Source organism: Triplophysa rosa, linkage group LG21, assembly GCF_024868665.1.
Source record: "Triplophysa rosa linkage group LG21, Trosa_1v2, whole genome shotgun sequence".
Lineage (NCBI taxonomy): Eukaryota > Metazoa > Chordata > Actinopteri > Cypriniformes > Nemacheilidae > Triplophysa > Triplophysa rosa.
The window spans coordinates 13,765,196-13,785,747 of record NC_079910.1 but is presented as its reverse complement, the minus strand read 5'-3'; the positions used below and the strand labels follow the sequence as shown (position 1 = coordinate 13,785,747).

General features: G+C 37.3%; 1 protein-coding gene across 1 annotated transcript in view; it reads right to left on the bottom strand.

Moving 5' to 3' along the window:
- Positions 1 to 74: 74 nt before the first annotated feature.
- The window catches only part of plagl2 (pleiomorphic adenoma gene-like 2), a 45,804-nt gene continuing 25,326 nt past the window's right edge, over positions 75 to 20,552 (bottom strand). Inside the window, exons 2-4 of the mRNA XM_057319134.1 lie at positions 10,117 to 10,193; positions 9,519 to 9,931; positions 75 to 9,037 (exon numbers count right to left, since the gene is read on the bottom strand). Coding sequence (XP_057175117.1) covers positions 7,570 to 9,037; positions 9,519 to 9,814 — 1,764 coding nt within the window. The 5' untranslated portion in view covers positions 9,815 to 9,931; positions 10,117 to 10,193 and the 3' untranslated portion in view covers positions 75 to 7,569. The remainder of the gene's footprint in view (positions 9,038 to 9,518; positions 9,932 to 10,116; positions 10,194 to 20,552) is intronic.

The following is a 20,552-nucleotide window of genomic DNA, read 5'->3' as shown; positions in this document are numbered from 1 at the left end:
TTTTCCACTTTACAAATGTTGAATTGTATTCTGGGGAAAGTCTCACTCATGCAATGGCTGGGAGTACTGTTAGACAAATTAAAGCTGTAGATTTAACTCAAAAGGGTTCAAGGCGGTCAACCGGTAGCAATGTATTTGCCTTGGGTTATGGTCAAGGCGAAGAATTGTTTTTAAAGACACTGCTTTTTAGATTTAAGATACAATGTTTCTTATTTATATAGGTTTTAATCTTGCATATCTTAAAGAGACAGATGCTTACACACAAAGCATCAGTGCTTGAGATGGCTCTAAACCGAAGATTATAATGCAAAAATATTTATTTTAAATGGCATTGAACATATTTTTCTGATATCCATTTTTGTGTCTGTTAAAATAAGAATCATTGGCTAAAAACATTGTCTGATTTATCGTAGACAGGATCAGGGAAATGTTATTGGTTGCATTGTAAGTTCCTCGTATACAAACATGGCCCGGTTTCACAGTCACAGCTTACCTTAAGACAAGACTATGCCTTAGTTGAATTTAGATATTTATGTCGCTTTTATAAAAATGCCTTAGAAGAAAACATTACTGGTGTGCGCCTCGAAACAAAACAATGGCACAGATATATGTCAAGACATTTCTGGGCAAGTTATATTAAGTTAAGACAAGTCACACATTAATTTTAGTCTGGGACTAGCCTTAAGCCTTGTCCGTGAAACCGGGCCCATATTTGGCTCTCTAATAGCTGCCTGTTAAGTGGGGCAGCTCCAGTGGATAGAGTGTTAAAACTGTTGGAAAGATTTTACACACAGTGAGCTTCATTCTTTCATCTTTAATAGGCCTTGGTCATGTATGTTTCTTGGTTCAGTAGGTTCTGTACAGGTGACTACGAATAAATGCAAGGACAACAGAATATATTTTCTACAGATATACTTTATTCTAATTGTTGTATAGGGTTGGTTGGCAGGTTTATGTATGTTTATGGTGTAAATACATTGCTTTATAGTGTTGCATTTTAGGTTATTGTGAGGCTCTGTATGTCCCGATTATATCTTTGTTTTTAGGCAAAAGCATGTTTTTCCTTTATAAATATTTATTTTCCCTCTCTCTCCCTTTATAATGTATAACAATAAAAGTGCCAATATGTCAAGATTTGAAACATTGTGCAGAAACACTGTTTATTTAAAATTTTCTGGAGCGAATTATGTTTCGGCACATTACGTATGAACATTTTCTCTAATTTGGCTGTTCTGCGCTTTCTCATAGATGTCAGAGCCTTAACAGTTCTTGGAATACAAGACATGACTGTAAAACCTCAAATTCCTTCAGATTTAAGTCATTCATACTCGAGAAATGATGGTACATTATGTATTTGTTGGTTTGGTAGCTGTGGGTGTTTTGGGCCTAAAACAACTCTTTTAAGATGTGAAAGTATAGGTTTGTGATACGGTGTTATAATTAAGACTGTCTGTTGCTCAGTTTTTTTATTACTTGGAATTGTGCCTTTCTTGTCTTTTCATTTGTGCACTGTGGTGCGGTTTCCTGTTCTGGCTGAATGGTGTGTGAATGGCAGTTTTCAGACATTACTCGCACCCTCTCCCATCGCTGTGAGACTCAGGAAATCAAACGCTGGAAATACGAAACCGTGGGTTTGTATTTTAATCATTTTAACATAACACATAAGTCAAATGGTACAATGTACTGTACAATAAGTAAATAGGTTTGTTGTAATGTCATCTCTTTGGATCAACCAATATACAAATCTGCCAACTTTACATTGCTGTAACTGACTGTAGGTGAACTGGGTAAGCGCACTGGTTGTGTCCGTTATACATTTTTTGTACAATTCATCCTGTCAATGATCTCTATGTTTTAGAAAATAGTGTAAGAATGAATATTCCATTTTTTCACCTTTTTCCCATAAGTCATGGTAATAAGCAAGTACTAAAAGTAAAACTATGATGCTAAACAAGTTACATAGAAAGCTTGGAATGCAGTACTTACATTACGCTAAAATATATAAAACTACAAGTGGATTTTGTCCTATGCGAACAGTACCCATTTTCTCACTATTAAGTCGAAGCCATTATTTAAGTTTTTTTTTTTTTTTGAAAAAAAAATCAGATGGTTTTGTTTAACATTATGTTGGTTACCTTTTAAAATTTCCCCTCAGTGTTTTTGTTAGGAACCAACTACTATTTGGGTAATAAAGGACAAGTGCATCCCAGGTACAAAAGAGGAAAATATCATTTTAGCTTGGTTAATCTGTCCTCAGCATGTAAATATAATGCTGCATGTAAAAATACCCTGATCACTTGCCAAAGAAAAAAAACATAACATATATGAGATTCTGAACTCCACCTATCCAGGCAGTTATTATGCAAAACTTCATTTAAACCAAAAGTGCTTTTTGGGGGCAAGGAGTGATTTCTAGCAGTTTAACCTGCCTGTTTATTATTATACTGTTGATCAAATCACCTCAAGTCGTAGTTGGAAATGGAAAAGCCATTTTTCTTTTGTGGCAATGATGGTGGCTTTCTCTAAAGTTTCATACTCAGGAGAACTATTATTTATAAGCATGTGTTACTCTACGTGGTCTTTTTTAAATATGAAATGACTCCCTCAAATGTATGACAAAGTAGGGCAAGGGCCAAGGCTGCTAATATTAGTGAAAATCTATCAAAAAATACTGTTACTCTTTTGGAAAAGGAGGAAAAAACAAATACATAAAGATGAATAAATTCTACACATCAAACTAATGGCACATACAAGATCAAATACAAAATTAAAAACATACAAACATACATGTCTGAAAAATACTCTTTTTTTTTTAAAGGTTTAAAAGTGCTAGAATTCAGATCAGCTCACAGAAAACCCGGGGAGGACAAACTCATAAATTGCCAACAGCCTTATTTTCTGTTAAACATCTGTTTATTAAGAATAAATTAAAAATAAATGCTTTCATAGCTTCTAAATGAGTTCAAGCCAAATGCAGTCAAAAATATGTTATATTTTAAAATGTTTTTTAAAAGATCTTTATTTTGCCTGAACACATTCATAATGTCCATTAAGTTAACTTTTCCACATTTTATTCATTTATGTTTTTTCTGGACATGTGAAATATTGAGTAATATATATCAATAAACATTCCAAATGCCTAAAAACTTAAAATATTAGGATGGGACGTACACTGTAAAAAACCGAAACTAGTACGATTGACTTAATTTTTGTTATTTGTGCAAGTTTTTGCACACAGTTTTTTAGGTAAATTTTACTTTTAAAAAAATGTATGCAAAAATTTGACAAAAAATAAGTACATTTTTAAAAACGGTGTAAAAAAACGTTGACTTTTAAAACTGTGTGCAAAACTTGCGCAAACTACCACAAAAGAATTATGTAAATCCTATAGTTGTTTTTTACAGGTACAAGTCAATTAAAATGTTTTTGGTTTTCTTCTGAAACTATTATTATTCATTAATCATCCTCAAAAAAACGATTATTCCTTAGCTTGCAATTGTGCAAAAAGAAGTTTCTTCTCCCCAGGGTTTTGGTATGAAAAACAAATAAATGAGGTGATGCGTTGTGTTGTTTTGAGGTCCTGTTTCAACAAACAGAAAATAATATAATGACAAAACGACTAGGCAATATCCCAATCAAACGTCCAATGCTTTGAATGTCAAAGAGCAGGCTGGTGACGTCTTTGTTCTGGAAAGTCTCTTGTCAGACCCTTTTCATAAAATGTTTGTTCGAATCAAAGCAGCTGAAGAACAGAGAGAAAACGGACAAAACGGTTCACGTGTACTACTGCTAAAAGATCATTTTCAGTTTCCAAAGTGGTCTACAGTTGCTGGCAACCATAGCACAAAAGCAGCATAATATTGTTTTGTCTTTCCTTATAGTTTTGTGATGTGGCCTCATGTTTGTTTGCGAAGGTTTTACCTTTCTTTTGTCTTTCACATTCACTTTACACACTGAGGTGGACAAAACCTTATGTCATGAGATTCACCGTAAGGGATGATTTGGAGAAAAATAAGAATCTGTTTGTTTCAGGCACGGCTTTAACTGCATTGATCAGCTTTCCCCTACAATTCATCTTCGCATGGCCATTGGTTACAAATGAGTATTTGGTTAACACTTGTGCAGTCCGCTTGCTGGAAAATGGCAACTTGTTATGATATGAAAAAACCTCAATAGATTTGTCTCTGTGTTAACCACTACACCTGATGCTAAAGCAATTGGAATCATGATGTCTGGGTTTCAGTGACAAACACTGATGGAGCAAATGATCGTGGAGAAACTGTACCACCAAACAGCAATAAATCTGATCCAATACTGTAATAAAACAATACAAACTGAAACCTGGATCACATTATGTTCTAAAGATTAATATCTAGTCCTTTCTACTGGATTATGCCACTATTAGTCCTATTATATTTCGGTAAAATTCCACATAAATCATTATCTTTGACTCACATGGAAATACAAGGTAGAGAGAAAGCTATAGGGAAAAGCTAATACTTCATCCATTTTTTATCAATATTATGCAAGATACATGATCATGTAAACCTGCTAGACATTTAAAAAAATCTATCAGCAATTTTGATACAACTATCTAAATTACAAAATGTACTGACAAAAAGCACTTATGATATATATTTTTGATGTGGTACTTCGTACACTGCAAAAAATATTCTTGTTTTTGTTTTGTCTTTTTTCATTCACATATACCAGGGCTATCGTTACAATGTATGTCTCTCTCTAAAATAAAAACCTGCCTAAAATACAATATATATACTTTTTGTTTTTAAAATATATGTTGTGATCTGGTGGGCAGGATGTGGAAGTGAGATCGTTCCCAGGGAGACGTAAAAATTAGTGCTGGAAGGAGTAAAACGCACCTTGACACGGTAAAGTGTCTTGTTTGAGTTAGTTGTTTCAACTTGTGCCTGTGTGTGTGTGTGTAATGTCTCTTTTCAGGAAGCGTGAAGCTAGAGTGGGTAAAGGGAGGGGATCTCAGCGGGTCACCATGGTAACCCAAAAGAGTCAAGTGCCTTCTGCTGTAAACAAAGTGCTTATTAAGAGGAAAAATTGTAAACCTGTCAAATTTGTTTTAGTTCTGTCAGTGGTCACATTGTACCAAATGATCAAATATTCTGTATTCTGCCTATTCTAGTCTCTCTGTTTCACTCTCAGATACTGTAAGTGTTTCCATAAAAAAATAAACACGAAGAGCTGGAAAAACACTTTTTTAGATGATAACTATGGGTGCGTTTATATTTGGCATTAACATGCGAACTGTATCTGGATGTTGTCCACATACACATTGAAAAGACAAGTGTAAACGCACTTCTGATCGGAATGTCATCCGATCAGCGTGTCCTGATCCAGAGGTAGTCGAGGACGCATTGTGATCGGATCTCAGTGTAATGTAAACGCAATCCAGACAGATTATCTACATTTACCGGTACAATTTCACAGAAAACCCCGCCCGCTATCATTATTCTCTCGTCTGTCCGAAACCTATCAGACTGCGGAGCAGATGACAAATACAGAGGAAAGTTTACTCTTGCTCCCGAGCATTGCACAGTCGTTCATTTTCCCACGAAATGATCATGGATACTTTAACCTACAGAGGATTTATGTCAAATCACACGAGATGTTTTACTTGACCACTTCAGCTGTATCATCACTGTATTTGTGACTGCCATGAATGGCGCTGACTCGCACACACAGCGCCAGTTTTGTTTTAAAACGCATCATTTGTTTATTTTCATGTCACAGACACGAATGGCAACACTATACCAGCTTGTTTCTAACATACGTGTGTGTGTTTACTGTAGCCTATACGGCGTAATCAACTGTCCGGTTCCCCGAGGGCTGCTGCCGCTTGTGTCTCATACGGCTCTCACTGAATCCTTGGTGTTTCGAGTCTGACGTCATCACCCAAACGTGTTTTTTCGTCAATTTTAACAATTATAGGTAGTTTAGATGGTTAGTGTAAGGTTAGGGTTAGGGTGTGGGTTAGGGTAAAGGTTTCGTAAGACTTGAAACACCAAAGATTTAGTCAAAACCAACAAGCCACGCCCACGGATCTGACTCGAAAGTACCGTTCCCGGAAGACAGATTAAGCGGCAGACGGGCAGCTTGAAACGGAGCTCTGAATACACCGTATATATCATTTACACACAGAAACAAGATTGTATAGTGTTGCTAATAGCTGATGTCAGTAAGCACGCTGTTTAGGGCGCAGACCAAAGAAACGACGCGCTGTCACTTTCAGCCGAACCAACCCAAATAAACGAGAACGATGTAAGTGGTCGGTTTTGATCATAGGAACTTCGGCCTGTGTGCGTGCGAGTGAAACCCGCCACAGCTCAAGTACAAAAGCTTGTGTCATTTTACAAACGTCCTCTGCTTATACTTTCACATATAAGATCATTAATCGTTTTAACCGCGGTTTACTTCCCACCGCTGCCTCGAGTTCAACATGGCTGCGTATCAAATGTGTAACATGCTCATCCTCCCCGTTATACGTGTTATGTGAAATCTCCCCGCACCAGGGATAGTTTTAAATTGCAGGCTTATTAAAATAATGGGCGAGAAACTATAGAGATCCGATCAGTTATCCAGATGTGGAAGCCACTTGATGACAAGTGTAAACGCGCTGTGTCCTGATTGTCTGAAGATCCGATCTGCTTGTTCGGATCACCGAGATCGCATGTTAATGCCAAATATAAACGCAGCCTATTTGATATGTAACTGCTTTAAAGTTTTACAAATTTTGAATCCTTTGAGATGATGACTATTAATCGCTTGAAAAAAAACTGCTTAAACAAGCCTTGCAGACCTTGAGGTCCATTTTAACTGGTTTAAGATGGTCTCCAAGCCTGACCACCTTAAAATTGCTAAATATTTTCTTTGAAAACAGCCAACAGACCAGCCTGAACCAGCAAACCAAACTATGCTGGTTTAAGTTGTTTTTCTTTCAGCTTTTTTAGTTTTTTAACTGATTTGCATTTTTGTGCCTTTTAGCCAGAACAAATTATATTTCAGACTCATTTCACTCCGTAATTCCTTCACTAATTCTTCCACACCTGGCAATGAAGACGGTTTTAGTTAAGGGCAAACAACTATTACCTGTTTTACACCAAGTAGAATAGAGACAATATAGCAAGAAAAAGAAATTTTTATACTGTATCACTTCAAACTAATCTTTCAGAGTCTCAAAGACAGATCATCTTTTCTACAATAATCTTTTCCAACTTCTACTAGTATTATTACTTTATAAAGTATGCAGTACCATGCCACAAGGCCTACTGATGCTGCCACCTAACTACTAAATTGTAGGAGAGGGGATGGTGGGAGAGGTTCACAACTGGGCATTTTTAAAAAGACATCGCTAAAATTCAGACAGCCTAAATAAAAGCTCTGTAATATTTCCTATCCTTATTTTTCTCATTAAAAAGCTCTTGTGCGCTTTTGTTAAGGCTTCTACGTGTTCAAGTGTTCTACCTTCCCACCCCTAGGGGGAGCACTAAAGGCACCTCAGCCCGAGGCCCTCAGCAGGCCAGGCTGGGGTGAGAAACCTCATTGAAAAGCCTGGTGAAAGCGAGGCAGAGTGGTCGTATTGAGGCTAGAGCTGAATACTGGTGGGAGCGGGTGCAGAGGCCCAAGACCGAGACCCCCACCGGAGCCTGGTTGCTCCTGAGGTTGAGGTTGCAACGAGGTAAGAGGCACCGCAGCTGTGATCGTGGCAGCGTGTGGTTCGGCAGCATGCGAAGATGCTGACGACGATGAGGAAGACGAAGAAGAAACAGTCGAGGAGGTGGAGTAACCCATGACCAGTCCCCCTGAACTCATGGGGGCGCTGTAGGGCGGCAGATTGAGTGGAAGAAAGCCCAGCAGATGGGAGAAGTCCATGTTAGCAGCACAAAAAGACTCAGCAATGACCGCGGGGCTCTTGGACATGAGGGGGTCCCCGCAAAGGTCATCCGACAATCCCGACGGAGGTTCCAAGCCCTCCTTGTTGGGCGAAGCTGCGGAGTGGGGGTCAGCTGAGGAAGGTGGGGGAACAGGGAGCCCACACTGTAGATCCATCAAGAAACTCTCCATCTCCACCTTCAGGGGCTTATCCAGCAGGTATGAGGTAGATCCGAGCTGGTACTTGGGCGGCGGGTGCTGTTGTTGTTGGTTTTGTAGGGAAGGCTGCTGCTGGTGTGACGGTGAAGAGTGGTGATGATGGTGAGGGTGGTGGTGATGGTGGTGATGGTGTGGGTGATGGTGGTGCAGTGATGAAGGAGGTTCCATATGGCAGCCCATCCCCATGGCAGTGGATAAAGACCCGGGAACCAGTGAATGATGGTGACCCACGGTTGGATTGGACATGGCTTGGAGATGATGCGGGTTGTACATGCCCATCGGAAAAGGGGTGGCGCCGGGAAAAGGCTTCACCATCATCGAGTCCTTGGTAGGTCCCATACTACACATCATAGGACTTATTTCTTCTTTCACAGCACAAGTCGGCGAACCGGACCCGAGGAAACCCAACATATCTGGCGGTTCCGTCTTGATCTTCAGCAGCTCCTGCGAGTGGCTCTTCTTGACGTGCCGCGTCAGATGGTCCTTCCGCCCGAAGCGCTGGGCGCAGTACTGGCACAGGAAGTCTTTGCGGCCCGTGTGTACCACCATGTGTCGACGAACGTCCTTTCGCGTATAGAAGCGTCGATCGCAGTGGTCGCAGGGGTGTTTTTTTTCCTTGGTGCCGCCCGAAGACTTGCCCGAGTGGCTCTTCAGGTGCTCCAGGAGTGCGGGCGTGCTCTCGTAGCTTTGCAAGCAAACCTTACAGGTAAGATCGCCGGCGGTGGCTGAGTGCATGGCCATATGCCGCTTGTATCCCAGCTTTGTGTTATAGTGTTTGCCACACTCTTCACACTTAAAGGCCTCTTTGTTGGGGTCGTGAGTCTGCAGGTGGTTTTTAAGGTGATCTTTACGGTGAAACATCTTCTCGCAAAATGAGCACTGGTGAGTCTTCTGCGGGGAGTGTGTGGCCATATGCCTACAAGAGAGACAATGGCAGCATTTTAACTGACACAAGCCAAGTGACACTGGAGATTAATTTAGCATATAACCCCAATTAAAAGGAAAACCTAAAATCTCTTGAAATTGTCAATTCTTGACAATTTGACAACTGTCACTTGTCAAAACAGTTTTTTCAAGAACAGTTTTGATGAGATCTCCTTTTTCTCCCAAAACAAAATATATTTATAGTTCTAATCAAATACCAGATATCTTAATACCCCCCCAAAACAACTCCACTGACATGATTTTTCCAAGTTATCCACATTCATTTGTATCTTTATGGGGCAGTTTACTTGTCAGGGATAGCTGCCCCATAAAGATACAAGTGTTAAGATGGTTACCCTAGTAGAATTAGTATGAAATGGTTCATTACTTAATTTGCAGCTGATGTATACAGTCATTATACTTAAGAAGTGCTTTTATATGTGGAGAAGCAGCAGCTGTTACGTGTGACCTACCTAAAGAGCTTATATTTGGAGCTGAAAGCCTTGAGACAGTGAGGCTGGGAACAGTGGAAAGGTTTCTCTCCTGTGTGACAGAAAGAGTGAAGTCGAAGCTTATCCTTCGAACTGAAGAGGGTACCGCACACCAAACACTCGTTCCCACTGCCTCTCCGTTCCCTCTCTCTCTCAGTCTCTAACTCTCTGTCCGTCCTCCCTGCAGTGGGACCTCCAAACACTTTGGTGGCGGTTCGTCGATCCTCGTCCTCCAGCGTCAGTGTGGCAATGTGATGTGGGGCATCGGCTGCTGCCATGGCAGCCCTAGGGAGGCGTTGCCATTGAAACGCGGCCGTGGCTGCCCTGCCTTCTAGGCTCCCGTTCGATATCGCGGCGGAGTTTGAGGGGGTGAAGGCTCCTAGGTCATTCGCAATCTGTGACCGAGAAAATGAAGTTTATTATAACAAATTACGTTACACACTTATAAAAGGTTGTGATAAGCTTGTTGTTTTGTTGTTGTACACAGAGGGAAACAGCTGAACACAATGCTTACCCCCTTACGTGCTGAAAACGTGTCTCCCAAAAGAAATGTAAGTGCTTGTCTGTCTTTTTCCTTTACCTTTATGCTCTTATCCTGTCCCACCTGCCATAATTGGGGCCCAGTAGGTGGCAAAAGTGCTCATCATTGTCTTCATCCTTCAAAACAAAACAGACAGACTGTTTGTTTAAAGTATTCAAAAATATTATATACTAATATATTTATACATTATTATATATGATATTATATACTGTTATTTATTAATATTTAACTTGACCAATTTTTTGAAAAGCTTTGGTTTTTAAGTTTTATATGAGACAGACAGATATTTCAACCATCGGGTGAGCTGGCAGAACAGATAGATACATGCAAGTTAAATGAGGGATAATAAATTGCAAAATAAACCCTGACACAAAGCACCGCTATTCTTGCCATATGAGTAAATTTGACGCGGAATTAGACACGAAATATTGGACATTGATTTTATTTTTTGTAAATGTAATCTCATATAAGTAATTAATTAGACATATTTATATATGCATAAATTATTTTTAAGGTTTTTAAATAAAATAAGTTGGCTAGATGTGCTGCGCTACTAGTTTCAGGCAGTGGTTATCTGGAAATATCAGACCTTGGAATGTCGCGACTGGCCAATCACAATCAAGAATTCCAGAGGGCCGTGTAATATTGAGCAATAGTATTTTTATTAAAAATATAAAATGAACATTATAAAGAAATGTAAAAAATACTTATTATTTATTCATTTAATTGTATTCACTTATTCATTGATTTATTACTTATCACTTATAATACTTAATTACGTAAATCTGGTTTGTTCTTGTTTTTGTTCATTCAAAAGGTCCAAATACATTTGAAGAACTTAAAGTAATAACTTTGCCAGACTTAACAATGAAGCATTATGTGATTGGGAACTCACTTCAATGGTCTAGAATTACCTGTGGGTATATCCTATAACCGCTCTAACATGTTTACTTTGTCACTATGCTAGCTAGAGGGCAGTAACGTACAAAACTGTTGACAAACTGAGCATTGACTGAGCAAGTTTGGGAGTTCTTTTCGATTCTTCCCTTAATTTTGATCAGCATATCAACTCAGTAGTTAAGTCATGTTTTTTCCATCTTAAACTTCTGTCAAAAGTCAGATCTTTCCTATCTTAACAAGATTTGGAAAGGGTTATACATGCATTTGTTCTATCACGTTTGGATTATTGTAACTCCTTCAAATGGCAAAATGCCGCTTTCTAAAAAGGGTTCGCAAACGAGAACACATTACTCCAATTTTAATGTAGATCTGACCCCCTCACCCTACCGTGCCACTTCTCATCATCGTCACGCTCGTTTTGGTACGGGAAAGGCAGAGGGAGGACATCGAAAGCTGTGAGCTTTATTTAGTTATCAATGAATTAACAAACTCATTCTACATGCATATTTATGTGTTGCCATGCAAGCAAGGGATATCTTTAAACGTCTTTTAACTGGCTTCTAGTGGAATATAAAATTGAATTTAAAATTGTATAATTTGTTTTTAAGTCTTTGAAAGGTTTGTCCCCCTCCTATTTATCTGATCTTGTTAATGTGAATAGGTCGACTAGATGTTTGCGATCCGCAAATAGTATTACACTAACTTAGCCAAGATCTAGAAAAAAAAGGCGACCGTGCGTTTGCAGTGGCCGGTCCAAGACTATGGAACAATCTTCCTTTATCTGTGAGATCTGCATCCTCTGTCCATGATTTCAAATCCAAGTAAAAATCTGTTTATCCGTGCTTTTAATTCACTATAACTTTAGATTTTATTCTTAACAACTGTTGTAATTTATTCATTTTGTATTATGGTTTTATGTTATTTTTACTTCGTATTTTTTTTATTTCACCCTTGTGCAGCACAGTGGTCAACCTTAGTTGTGTTTATTTGTGCTATATAAATAAATGAAATGAAATGATTGACAGTAGTTGGCATTTCACAGGTGTGAGAACATTTAAGAAAATTATGCATTTCTGATTTTATCACACTAAGAAAGACCCTTCTTTCATTTTGCTTATTGTTGTAATGCATGATGTGTCCCTGCATGTTCTGTCATGCATGTGTGTACATGTACTTTAGTGTTGGGAAACACTTTAATGCTCTTGTAATCCTAAAACAAACAACAGACACAAAGCTGCCCCTGGTTATGGCAAATAATTAAATGTCAAATTGAAAAAAGTATCACATTACTTCACCCTAAGGTAAAATAAATGAGATGAGTCAATATTGACAATTGCCTTTACGTTTTTAATCGTGGTTTATAATTTCTCTATTGTCTCTTTATTGGCATCATCTCACATAGTTTGGGAAAGTTCACACCTAGATACCATGCTTGGTTAATCTTGTGATACGTAGCCATTTGCCATTTTGCATACATTGTGTTTTTTAAGACTGTGGTCAACAGCCTTAGTTTCAAAGCGTGAGACGTCCACAGATTGCACTGTGTCTAGCTGCACTGTAAAACTTTGCTGTAATTTTGCAGCAGGTTTGCCAGTAACTTACTGTAGATTTGATTATTACTTAATATTTTCCTATTAATACTGTTTTTATTGCGTTAAACTTTACTTAAATCAAAATTAAAACACTTTGACTTTTGATATCCAAAATGAGCAAGAAGAGACTGGTCTCATTGCTGGCATTACACTGCAAAAAATGACATTCTTCCTGAGCATTTTTGTTTGTTTTCTAGTAAAAAACATGTAAAACTTCATAAATTACTATACATTAACATAACAAGAAAAGAAACCTAATATATTTTGTCTTATGTAACTAAAGAAAATATAAGAACCAGGTGAGTTTATGTTTATAACAAAATTGTAAAAGAAATCTACAGTAAGTTACTGGCAAACCTGCTGCAAAACTACAGTAAAGTTTTACAGTGTGTTTTTCAATGCAAGAATGCATCTTGTGTGAACAGCCCCTTAAAAATAGTTTAAAAAAATGTCTATAGGCCCCTGCATTCTGTTTCATTCTCCTGTGCTCTGTGCTCTGTACAGCTGTTCCTAAACACAAGACCATGTCCAATGTAAACGCCCCCCTACTAATTGGTGTTTAGCGAAGTCTAATTATACAGCCCTTTATTAAGAGTGACTAGTTGTTCAGTAAACCCACTTTGTTTTGTAGTTTTGCATCACCTTATGCATCATCCACTAAATACGTTTCTTAATTGATACTCCGCTTTAGAATTAAGCATAAAATGCACGATACTGGCTTCACAATACCATAGTAGTATCACAATATTTTAAACTAAATTAAAAAAACTGAACTGATATTTCAAATAACAGATTGATTTTTTAAAAAAGTTATAATTTTCATTACAAATATATATTTTATTTTATTTGTTATTTATTACTTATTATAATACTTAATTATATAAATATTGTTTGTTATTGTGATAACGATTTGAAAAATAAATACATTTAAAAATATTAATAATAATATAAATTAATATTACATTTTTTATACATTTTAAAATGTAAAAATTAACGATTTAATAAAATAACGATTTAACAAAATATTTTTTCTTTTTATACAACTGACAACATTCAAGGATCAAGTGAGCCTTCTTGTATATAAATAATAAATGTAATTTGAATTACATAAGTTAAATATATATTTTTTATTATTCATTAATCATTTAAATGATTACAAATTAATAAGTCTAAATAGGTCTGTCACAATTTTAACATAAAATTTAAATTAAGAAATTATTTAGGAAGGAAAACCCAAAGAGAGAGCTTCTTAATGCAGTAAAAGCACACCAAAAAATATTACACATCGATGCAGGTCACGTGTTAGCAGCTCAACCAATAGAATTCCGTCATATTGTAAGAAAATCTGCATATCTTTGCAATACATATAATTTTTTATTGTGACACAATATACAGTATCATTACACCCCTAATGGAGTACTATGGAGTACTGTCCATTTATATTCAATTCATTTTGTAGAAATTATTTTGGTAAGGCTGTTATGAATTTTAGTACAATAGTTAATTAAATAGTTGTTCAGGGCAAAACAAAGGTGGTTTCAAAACTATTAAGACCCTGTTCACAACAGTATTTTGTGATCAAATCATTCAATACTGAGCTTAACACCAGGTGTAAATGGAGTCTAAGTATGCATGGTCTATTCTGCGTGGTATAATTGTGTGTGTGCGTGATTATCCATATGTATGTGAATAAGAGGAAGTGACAGCTGTGCGGTACTACCGCAGTCGTCACGCAGCAGGGTGGGTGCAGGGGGGTGACAATACTCCATTCAGCTACTCCAGGGAGCCCTGCTCCATTGTGATGTTTGTTCAGTGCACACATTCCACATGAGCACATACATCCCATCCGTCACGCCGGCGACCACCGCGTTTAACGTGCTGTATCCATACGAACGCTCCGAAAACAACTCTACTTCCCCTCTACACATTTACCACATTTAATCCATTCTGAATAACTTTCAAAATAATGCAAAAAAGAGGAGTTAACCCAATAACAAAATCCTATAATGTAAACATTTATTCATGCCATGTAGTTCTAAACCTGTGAAACTGAGAATTTTAAAGCATCTTTATGCTACTCTTATCCATGTAACTGTAACATGGTCTTCTTATGTATAAAATTCTGCATAGATTTCATTCTTAAAGTGTGCAAAGAAGAGGAAATAACAACAGAATAATTTTTCAGCAAAAAAAGTGGCCATTGTTTTTTATATGTAAATCTGCAACATCCACCTGTGCTTCACTTTCATATCAGTGTAGGCAGGTGTAGAACAGCCCGACGGATGGGTTAATGGAGGTGGTGGGTTTATATACGCCTTCAGAAGGCCACACAAAGTATGCTGCTAAATGCTGCACAGGAGGAGGAACTGGCCATGCATATTGCCTGTGCGACTGTGTCTGATGTTTTGTTTTGAGATTAAAGGGTTTTCACATTCCTCTGGCCCGGAGGTCAAAGGTCACAGTGTACACCATGATTCCTCCTGTGTGCAGGTTTAACCCCTTCTGTCCTAAAGTAGGAAGTGAGAGAAGAGCTAATTCAAGGCCACAGACACATGAAAATATAGGCAATGTGCCTGATTCTAATCCTTATGGGTCACATTCACTGCAGATTTACTATAAACCATAATTTTTTAAAGGTTTTAAAAAGGTCACAACATGCATATTTGGTTTAAATTGTAATAAAAAAATTAATAAAAAACAGCATTTGTGCAAAACATAATACTATTATTAACCTTTTTTATATTTTTGACTCTTAGCTAAAAAGCTGCTAAATGGTCTTTTGTTGTTTTTTAAACATTAAAGATTATTTTATTTGATTATATTTTATCTTTTGATTATTATTTTATTTTATATATTATATTTTATATGTTGATTTTATTTTATCATATTTAATTTCATTACATTTTATTTTATATTCTATTTTATTTTATATATCATCTTATTATTTTTATTTTATTATTTTATTTTATATCCTGTGTTATATTTTCTATTCTATTCTTTATTATTATTAATTTATTTATTATAAAACATTAGCCTAAGTAGATTCTGGCCATAGACACCACTATTTTAGATTGATTCATTAACACTTTATTTAGAAAGTCCACTTTCAAATATTTTGCAAACTATACGTAATTTTTTAACTTCTTGTAAATTACCAGTCAGTAAAGTATTAGTAGACTGTGTCTCTAATATCTGCTAACACTTTACTATGATAGTCCCTCAAAAAACTTTGCAACTACATGTCAACTTATTCTCCTAACCCTTCCCCTATAGACGGTTTCAGCAGAAACAACTTAAACAAACATTATGTGGACCAAACTTAACTTCCGGTAGACCTCCGCAAGGAATCAACTGTTGAGTAGTTTTAATGTAATTTAATACAATTAATACACAATAAAATAGTAATATAAATTAATATAAATTAAATATGAAATAAATTGTCATATTATAAGCAAACACAGATCGATAGTTAACTTCGGGCCAGCACGTGCATCCGATGAAACCGTCTATATATAACCCTAACCTTAACCTAACAGTCTACCAACACTCTAATAATAGTTAGTTGTCATCTAGATGAAAATGATTAAGAAATAGTGGACTTATAGTGCAAAGTACTTTAACTCTTTGTATTTGCAAGCAATATTCAAAAACAAGTCGATTACTCAAGAAGACTAAATCACGTTGCCTTTTAAGTAAAGCTGCAACAAGAATGAACTGCAGAACTCACTATGATGTTATACACAGGTGAAGTTATGACTGCCTCATCATTGAATGCAGTTTAAAGATGAAAATGTTGCCAAAACATTTATCCAATCAGAGAGCTCATCAAAAGGTTAAGGAGTGCATCTATGGTCAACTTCCACCAGGTGGGAGGGACTTACAAACAAGAAAAAATCCGCTCAACAAACCTCACCTGTCCTTGGCTTGTCAACATAAACCAGAATTTATTCACTTTCATCATCGCATATTAAGACTCGTAAAACTCATGAAAAACATATTTGAAACACAAACCATGTCAGTTTATATTATGAATAAAACTAAACACGCACATGCACAGCTGAAACTTTACCCTTGTTTGTTGCGTGCCTGACATTTACACCAACAGGCTAATTAGCAAACATGCATAAACCCATTAAAAAACCTCACGGTAACTTTACTAGAACGTTTGAGTAAACAGCAAATGCACTTGCAGAACCTAGTGTCCAGATTATCATAGCATGTGTCATGTGAGGGTTTTATGAACACAGAAGCACACCACTGGCAACCTGTTCCGGAAAAGAAGTTCAGTTACCAAAAATAGCCCCTGAGTTCACCGCACTGAGCTAAAGTGACAACAGCCGGGCTGGAGCGAGGAGAGAGATGGTAGAACGTGAGAGATTACAAATGCATGTGGGTTAAGCAAAGCAACAGATGGCACGAGGAGTTGGGGACGGAAATGAATTAGAAGGAGGAAGGAGGAAAATGAAAGCGAGGGAGGAGCTTCTGGTCAGTGATGGTTACACAGGCTCCACAGTGTGACTGGTCATGCTTTACTGGCCACATTGACCAGGGATGACAGGCAGGGGAAGGGGGGCAAGTGCAACAGGAGATTCCAGATATGAGACCTGCAGGGGATCAAGAGAGTGTGTATGTGTGTATCTTATCTTTGCGTTCAGGAGATTAAACACAAACAAAGACGACTTTTTTAACCTGAGGGCTACAGAGAACCACAATGCACTGCCTTGTAAGAGTTATTTCGGACCCAACAGTAGCCCGTTTCAAGTGCACTGTTTGTAGGCCTATGCTCTCAGCCATTCAACTTTCAGATTCGCACTCTTTTGCCTCCCCCCCGATCGTGTTTGGAGTGACGGATGGGTTTCACTTCCTCTCACAGTGTCCGTTTGCAGCGTACAGAGTGCGGAAGGCCTCCCACGCCTTAACCACCTTGAAGCCTACCACTATCACACCCTCCACTGACACAGAGAGCCATGCCAAACCCTCAAATCCATGACAGTTACACAGGCCTGGCTCCGGCTACCAACACGGGATGTGGCCGCAATCTGCACCTACCCCGCCCCCCTCCACATTAAACACATCCACCAGCCCAGGCGAAAAGACAGGGAAATGGAGCTAAACTTAGTCGGCTGTGGTTGACCGTTAGAGCAGGGCAGCTCACCTCATCTGTGTTTGGTCCATTATCACAACAGATTCGATTGGTGCGTGGGTTTGACTCTATTCAATCGCTCAGGGTTCAATCGCTTTCTTAATGTCTCTATATTTTATTCATTGAATAAATGCATTGTAATTAATCGTTATAATTGTCAAAGCCTTTAAACAGACAATTAATCGCTATTTTTTAAAAGACAATTAATCATCAGCCAAATTTCATCATCGTGACAGCCCTACAGGTAGAACCTATAACTCCAAGGGGATGAATTAACAATGAAATATAATTGGGCAATTCCGTGAAAATGTCAACCTTACCATGAAAAAATAAAGTTTCTACCAACAGTTTTTAATTTGGTAACAACACAGATTTTAACATTTGGTGGTTCAAACAGCCATGTGCGATCTCTCTTCAAATTTGTGAAGCATTTGTTTTATTTTTAGTGCATGATTTTTCATAGTCAGGTAAGTGCCATTTTCAGGATTGTCACATCCATAACGCTACATATTCCTCATAAATGGACATATGAAAGTTAAAATAAAACAACTATTTTATGTTCTATAAAGAGGCATCCCTTCTCCATTCATTGGGTATTATTGCTTCAGGATTGTGCTTTTTATTTCACAGAAATCCTTCAAACTTTACGTCTCCCAAAAAACACGTCCTTTTTTTGTCACATCCGTAACACATGTTTATTTCCCTTTTTTAAAATAGAAAATTTGTTCATAGACTGACTTTTTTATGTTTAGACTCTATCAACAAGGGTTTAGTGAAATATAAACAGATGGTTCAATATATTTGTAACAAAATCATTCTCTGAGCATATTTATGTCACGTCCATAACGCAAAATGTCATGTCCATAACGTTGGAATTGCCCAATTGTCTTTCATCAGTGTAAAATTTAAGTAAGTTTATGTTTAAAACAAGCAAAAAATCTGCAAATGATTTAAGAAAAATAAACTACTTAGTTTAACCTGATTCTATTTGATTTTTCTTCTTATATTTTCTTTCATAAAAATAATCTAAATGATCTTAGGTCACTTTCCTTGTCACGTAAATATAATAGATTGTGGAAATGAGAGACCAAAGGGGGGGAAAGCAGAGAGTGATTTGTTCACCGAAACCATTCAGAGTTAAAAAATGACTGGAGCTTAGTTTGCCTATGACTAACTAGCCAACCTAAATAAACCATTATAGTCTCTCTTACAGTCTTACAGTTATTGTATTATAAAGTCAGAAAATGTTCAATAGAAGATTGATTCCCTGACACAAAAACAGCGCTATTGTTAACAGTTAGCCTCTATATGGGCGCTGTGTAGTGATATTCACAGTCGACTCGTTTGGTAAACCAGGTGCTTTTCTTTATAGCTATTACAGGTACTATGTTACATATTTTAGCATGACTGGAAATGACTTATCATCATCCTCCACTCAAACTTTCTGTTTCATAATTCAGAACACAATAAAAGCAACACAAAACTAACGCCAGTGAAATTATTGCAGTTGTTATAACTAATGACCATTTAGTGCACAGAAGCTGCAAAGTCTCAATCTTGCTGTCGTCTTTACATTTCATTAATTCTTTCTAAAGAATCTTGCCAAAACACGGCCACCTCTTACCAACATCTAGAGGAGAAAAAAGACTAATTATAAACTTAATCCTCGTTAATTTGAGGCCAAACAATGAGAAAAGCTACAAGCTATAAAACAGGAAGGGGCGGTACAAGACAACAGTGAGAGATGACGATCTGATTTTGGGGATTCTCCTTCTATGAATCAAACATAACGAACACGTTGTTTCCATATAAATGCAAATGAACAGATCAGAACAGAACAGACACAGATAAGAGGTTAAAGATAAAGCTCTGTTCAGTCTGTAAAAATTATTTACAGCTGACCCAAATGGCTTTACATTGTAGGTTTCCGTTGATGCAACTGTGACTGTGAATGGTGTGGGTGTGCGTGTGTGCTAAATGTTGAGGTGAGTCAGGGGAAACCCCTTCTGGCAGGGAGTCCTGCTGGTGACACAGAGCATGAGGCATCCTGCCAATCGGCACCATGCCAACTCACTCTCTCTCTTCCTCACTCTCCGTCTCTTTCTTCCCTATAACCTACTGCATCCTTTCTCTCATTTCTCTCTATTAGATCAACATTTAGTGTCTGTTTCACTGTACTAAGTCAGTCTTTTAGTCTTTGACATTGTTATCTTCTGTGCTTCCAGAAATTTCTCAAACCCCATAAAGACAAGCAGACACAATTTGTCAAGGAGCAACAACAATGTCCTGCAGTGTGACAAGCTATAGTTAAATGAAATACAAGGAGGTTACAATGTACAGTATTGTACTGATAATATCACAAAGACTATTTTGAAGGAAATATTTAGGAGTAAAAGGTACTTGATCGCCATTCAGATGAAGATCACGACACGCTCTTATTTGTGTTTTAAACACACTGAGCTGAAAAGATAGTTCTTCAGAGCACTCAAGTCAAATGCAAATAAAAAAGACAAAATATGAGAAATGAGAAACAGGTCACAACACAAAAAATACAACAGTATCTTTGTATTGGCAGATCCTTGGTGATACCCTAAAATCTGAACTTTAAACAACAAGCTTTAATGCTTATTTAATAACAATACATGCATTTTTATGACCTCGTTATAATAATGGGTATGTTTATACAACAACGTTTTTAACTAAAAATGGAAAACTTGGCTGTTCATTTATATGACAACGGCGTGAAAAATGAACCTTTTTGAGACAATACCATTCTTGTTTCTGTGTAAACCACAAAAATGTGAATTTATGAAAACATGTTTAGTCTAGAGCAGTGGTCG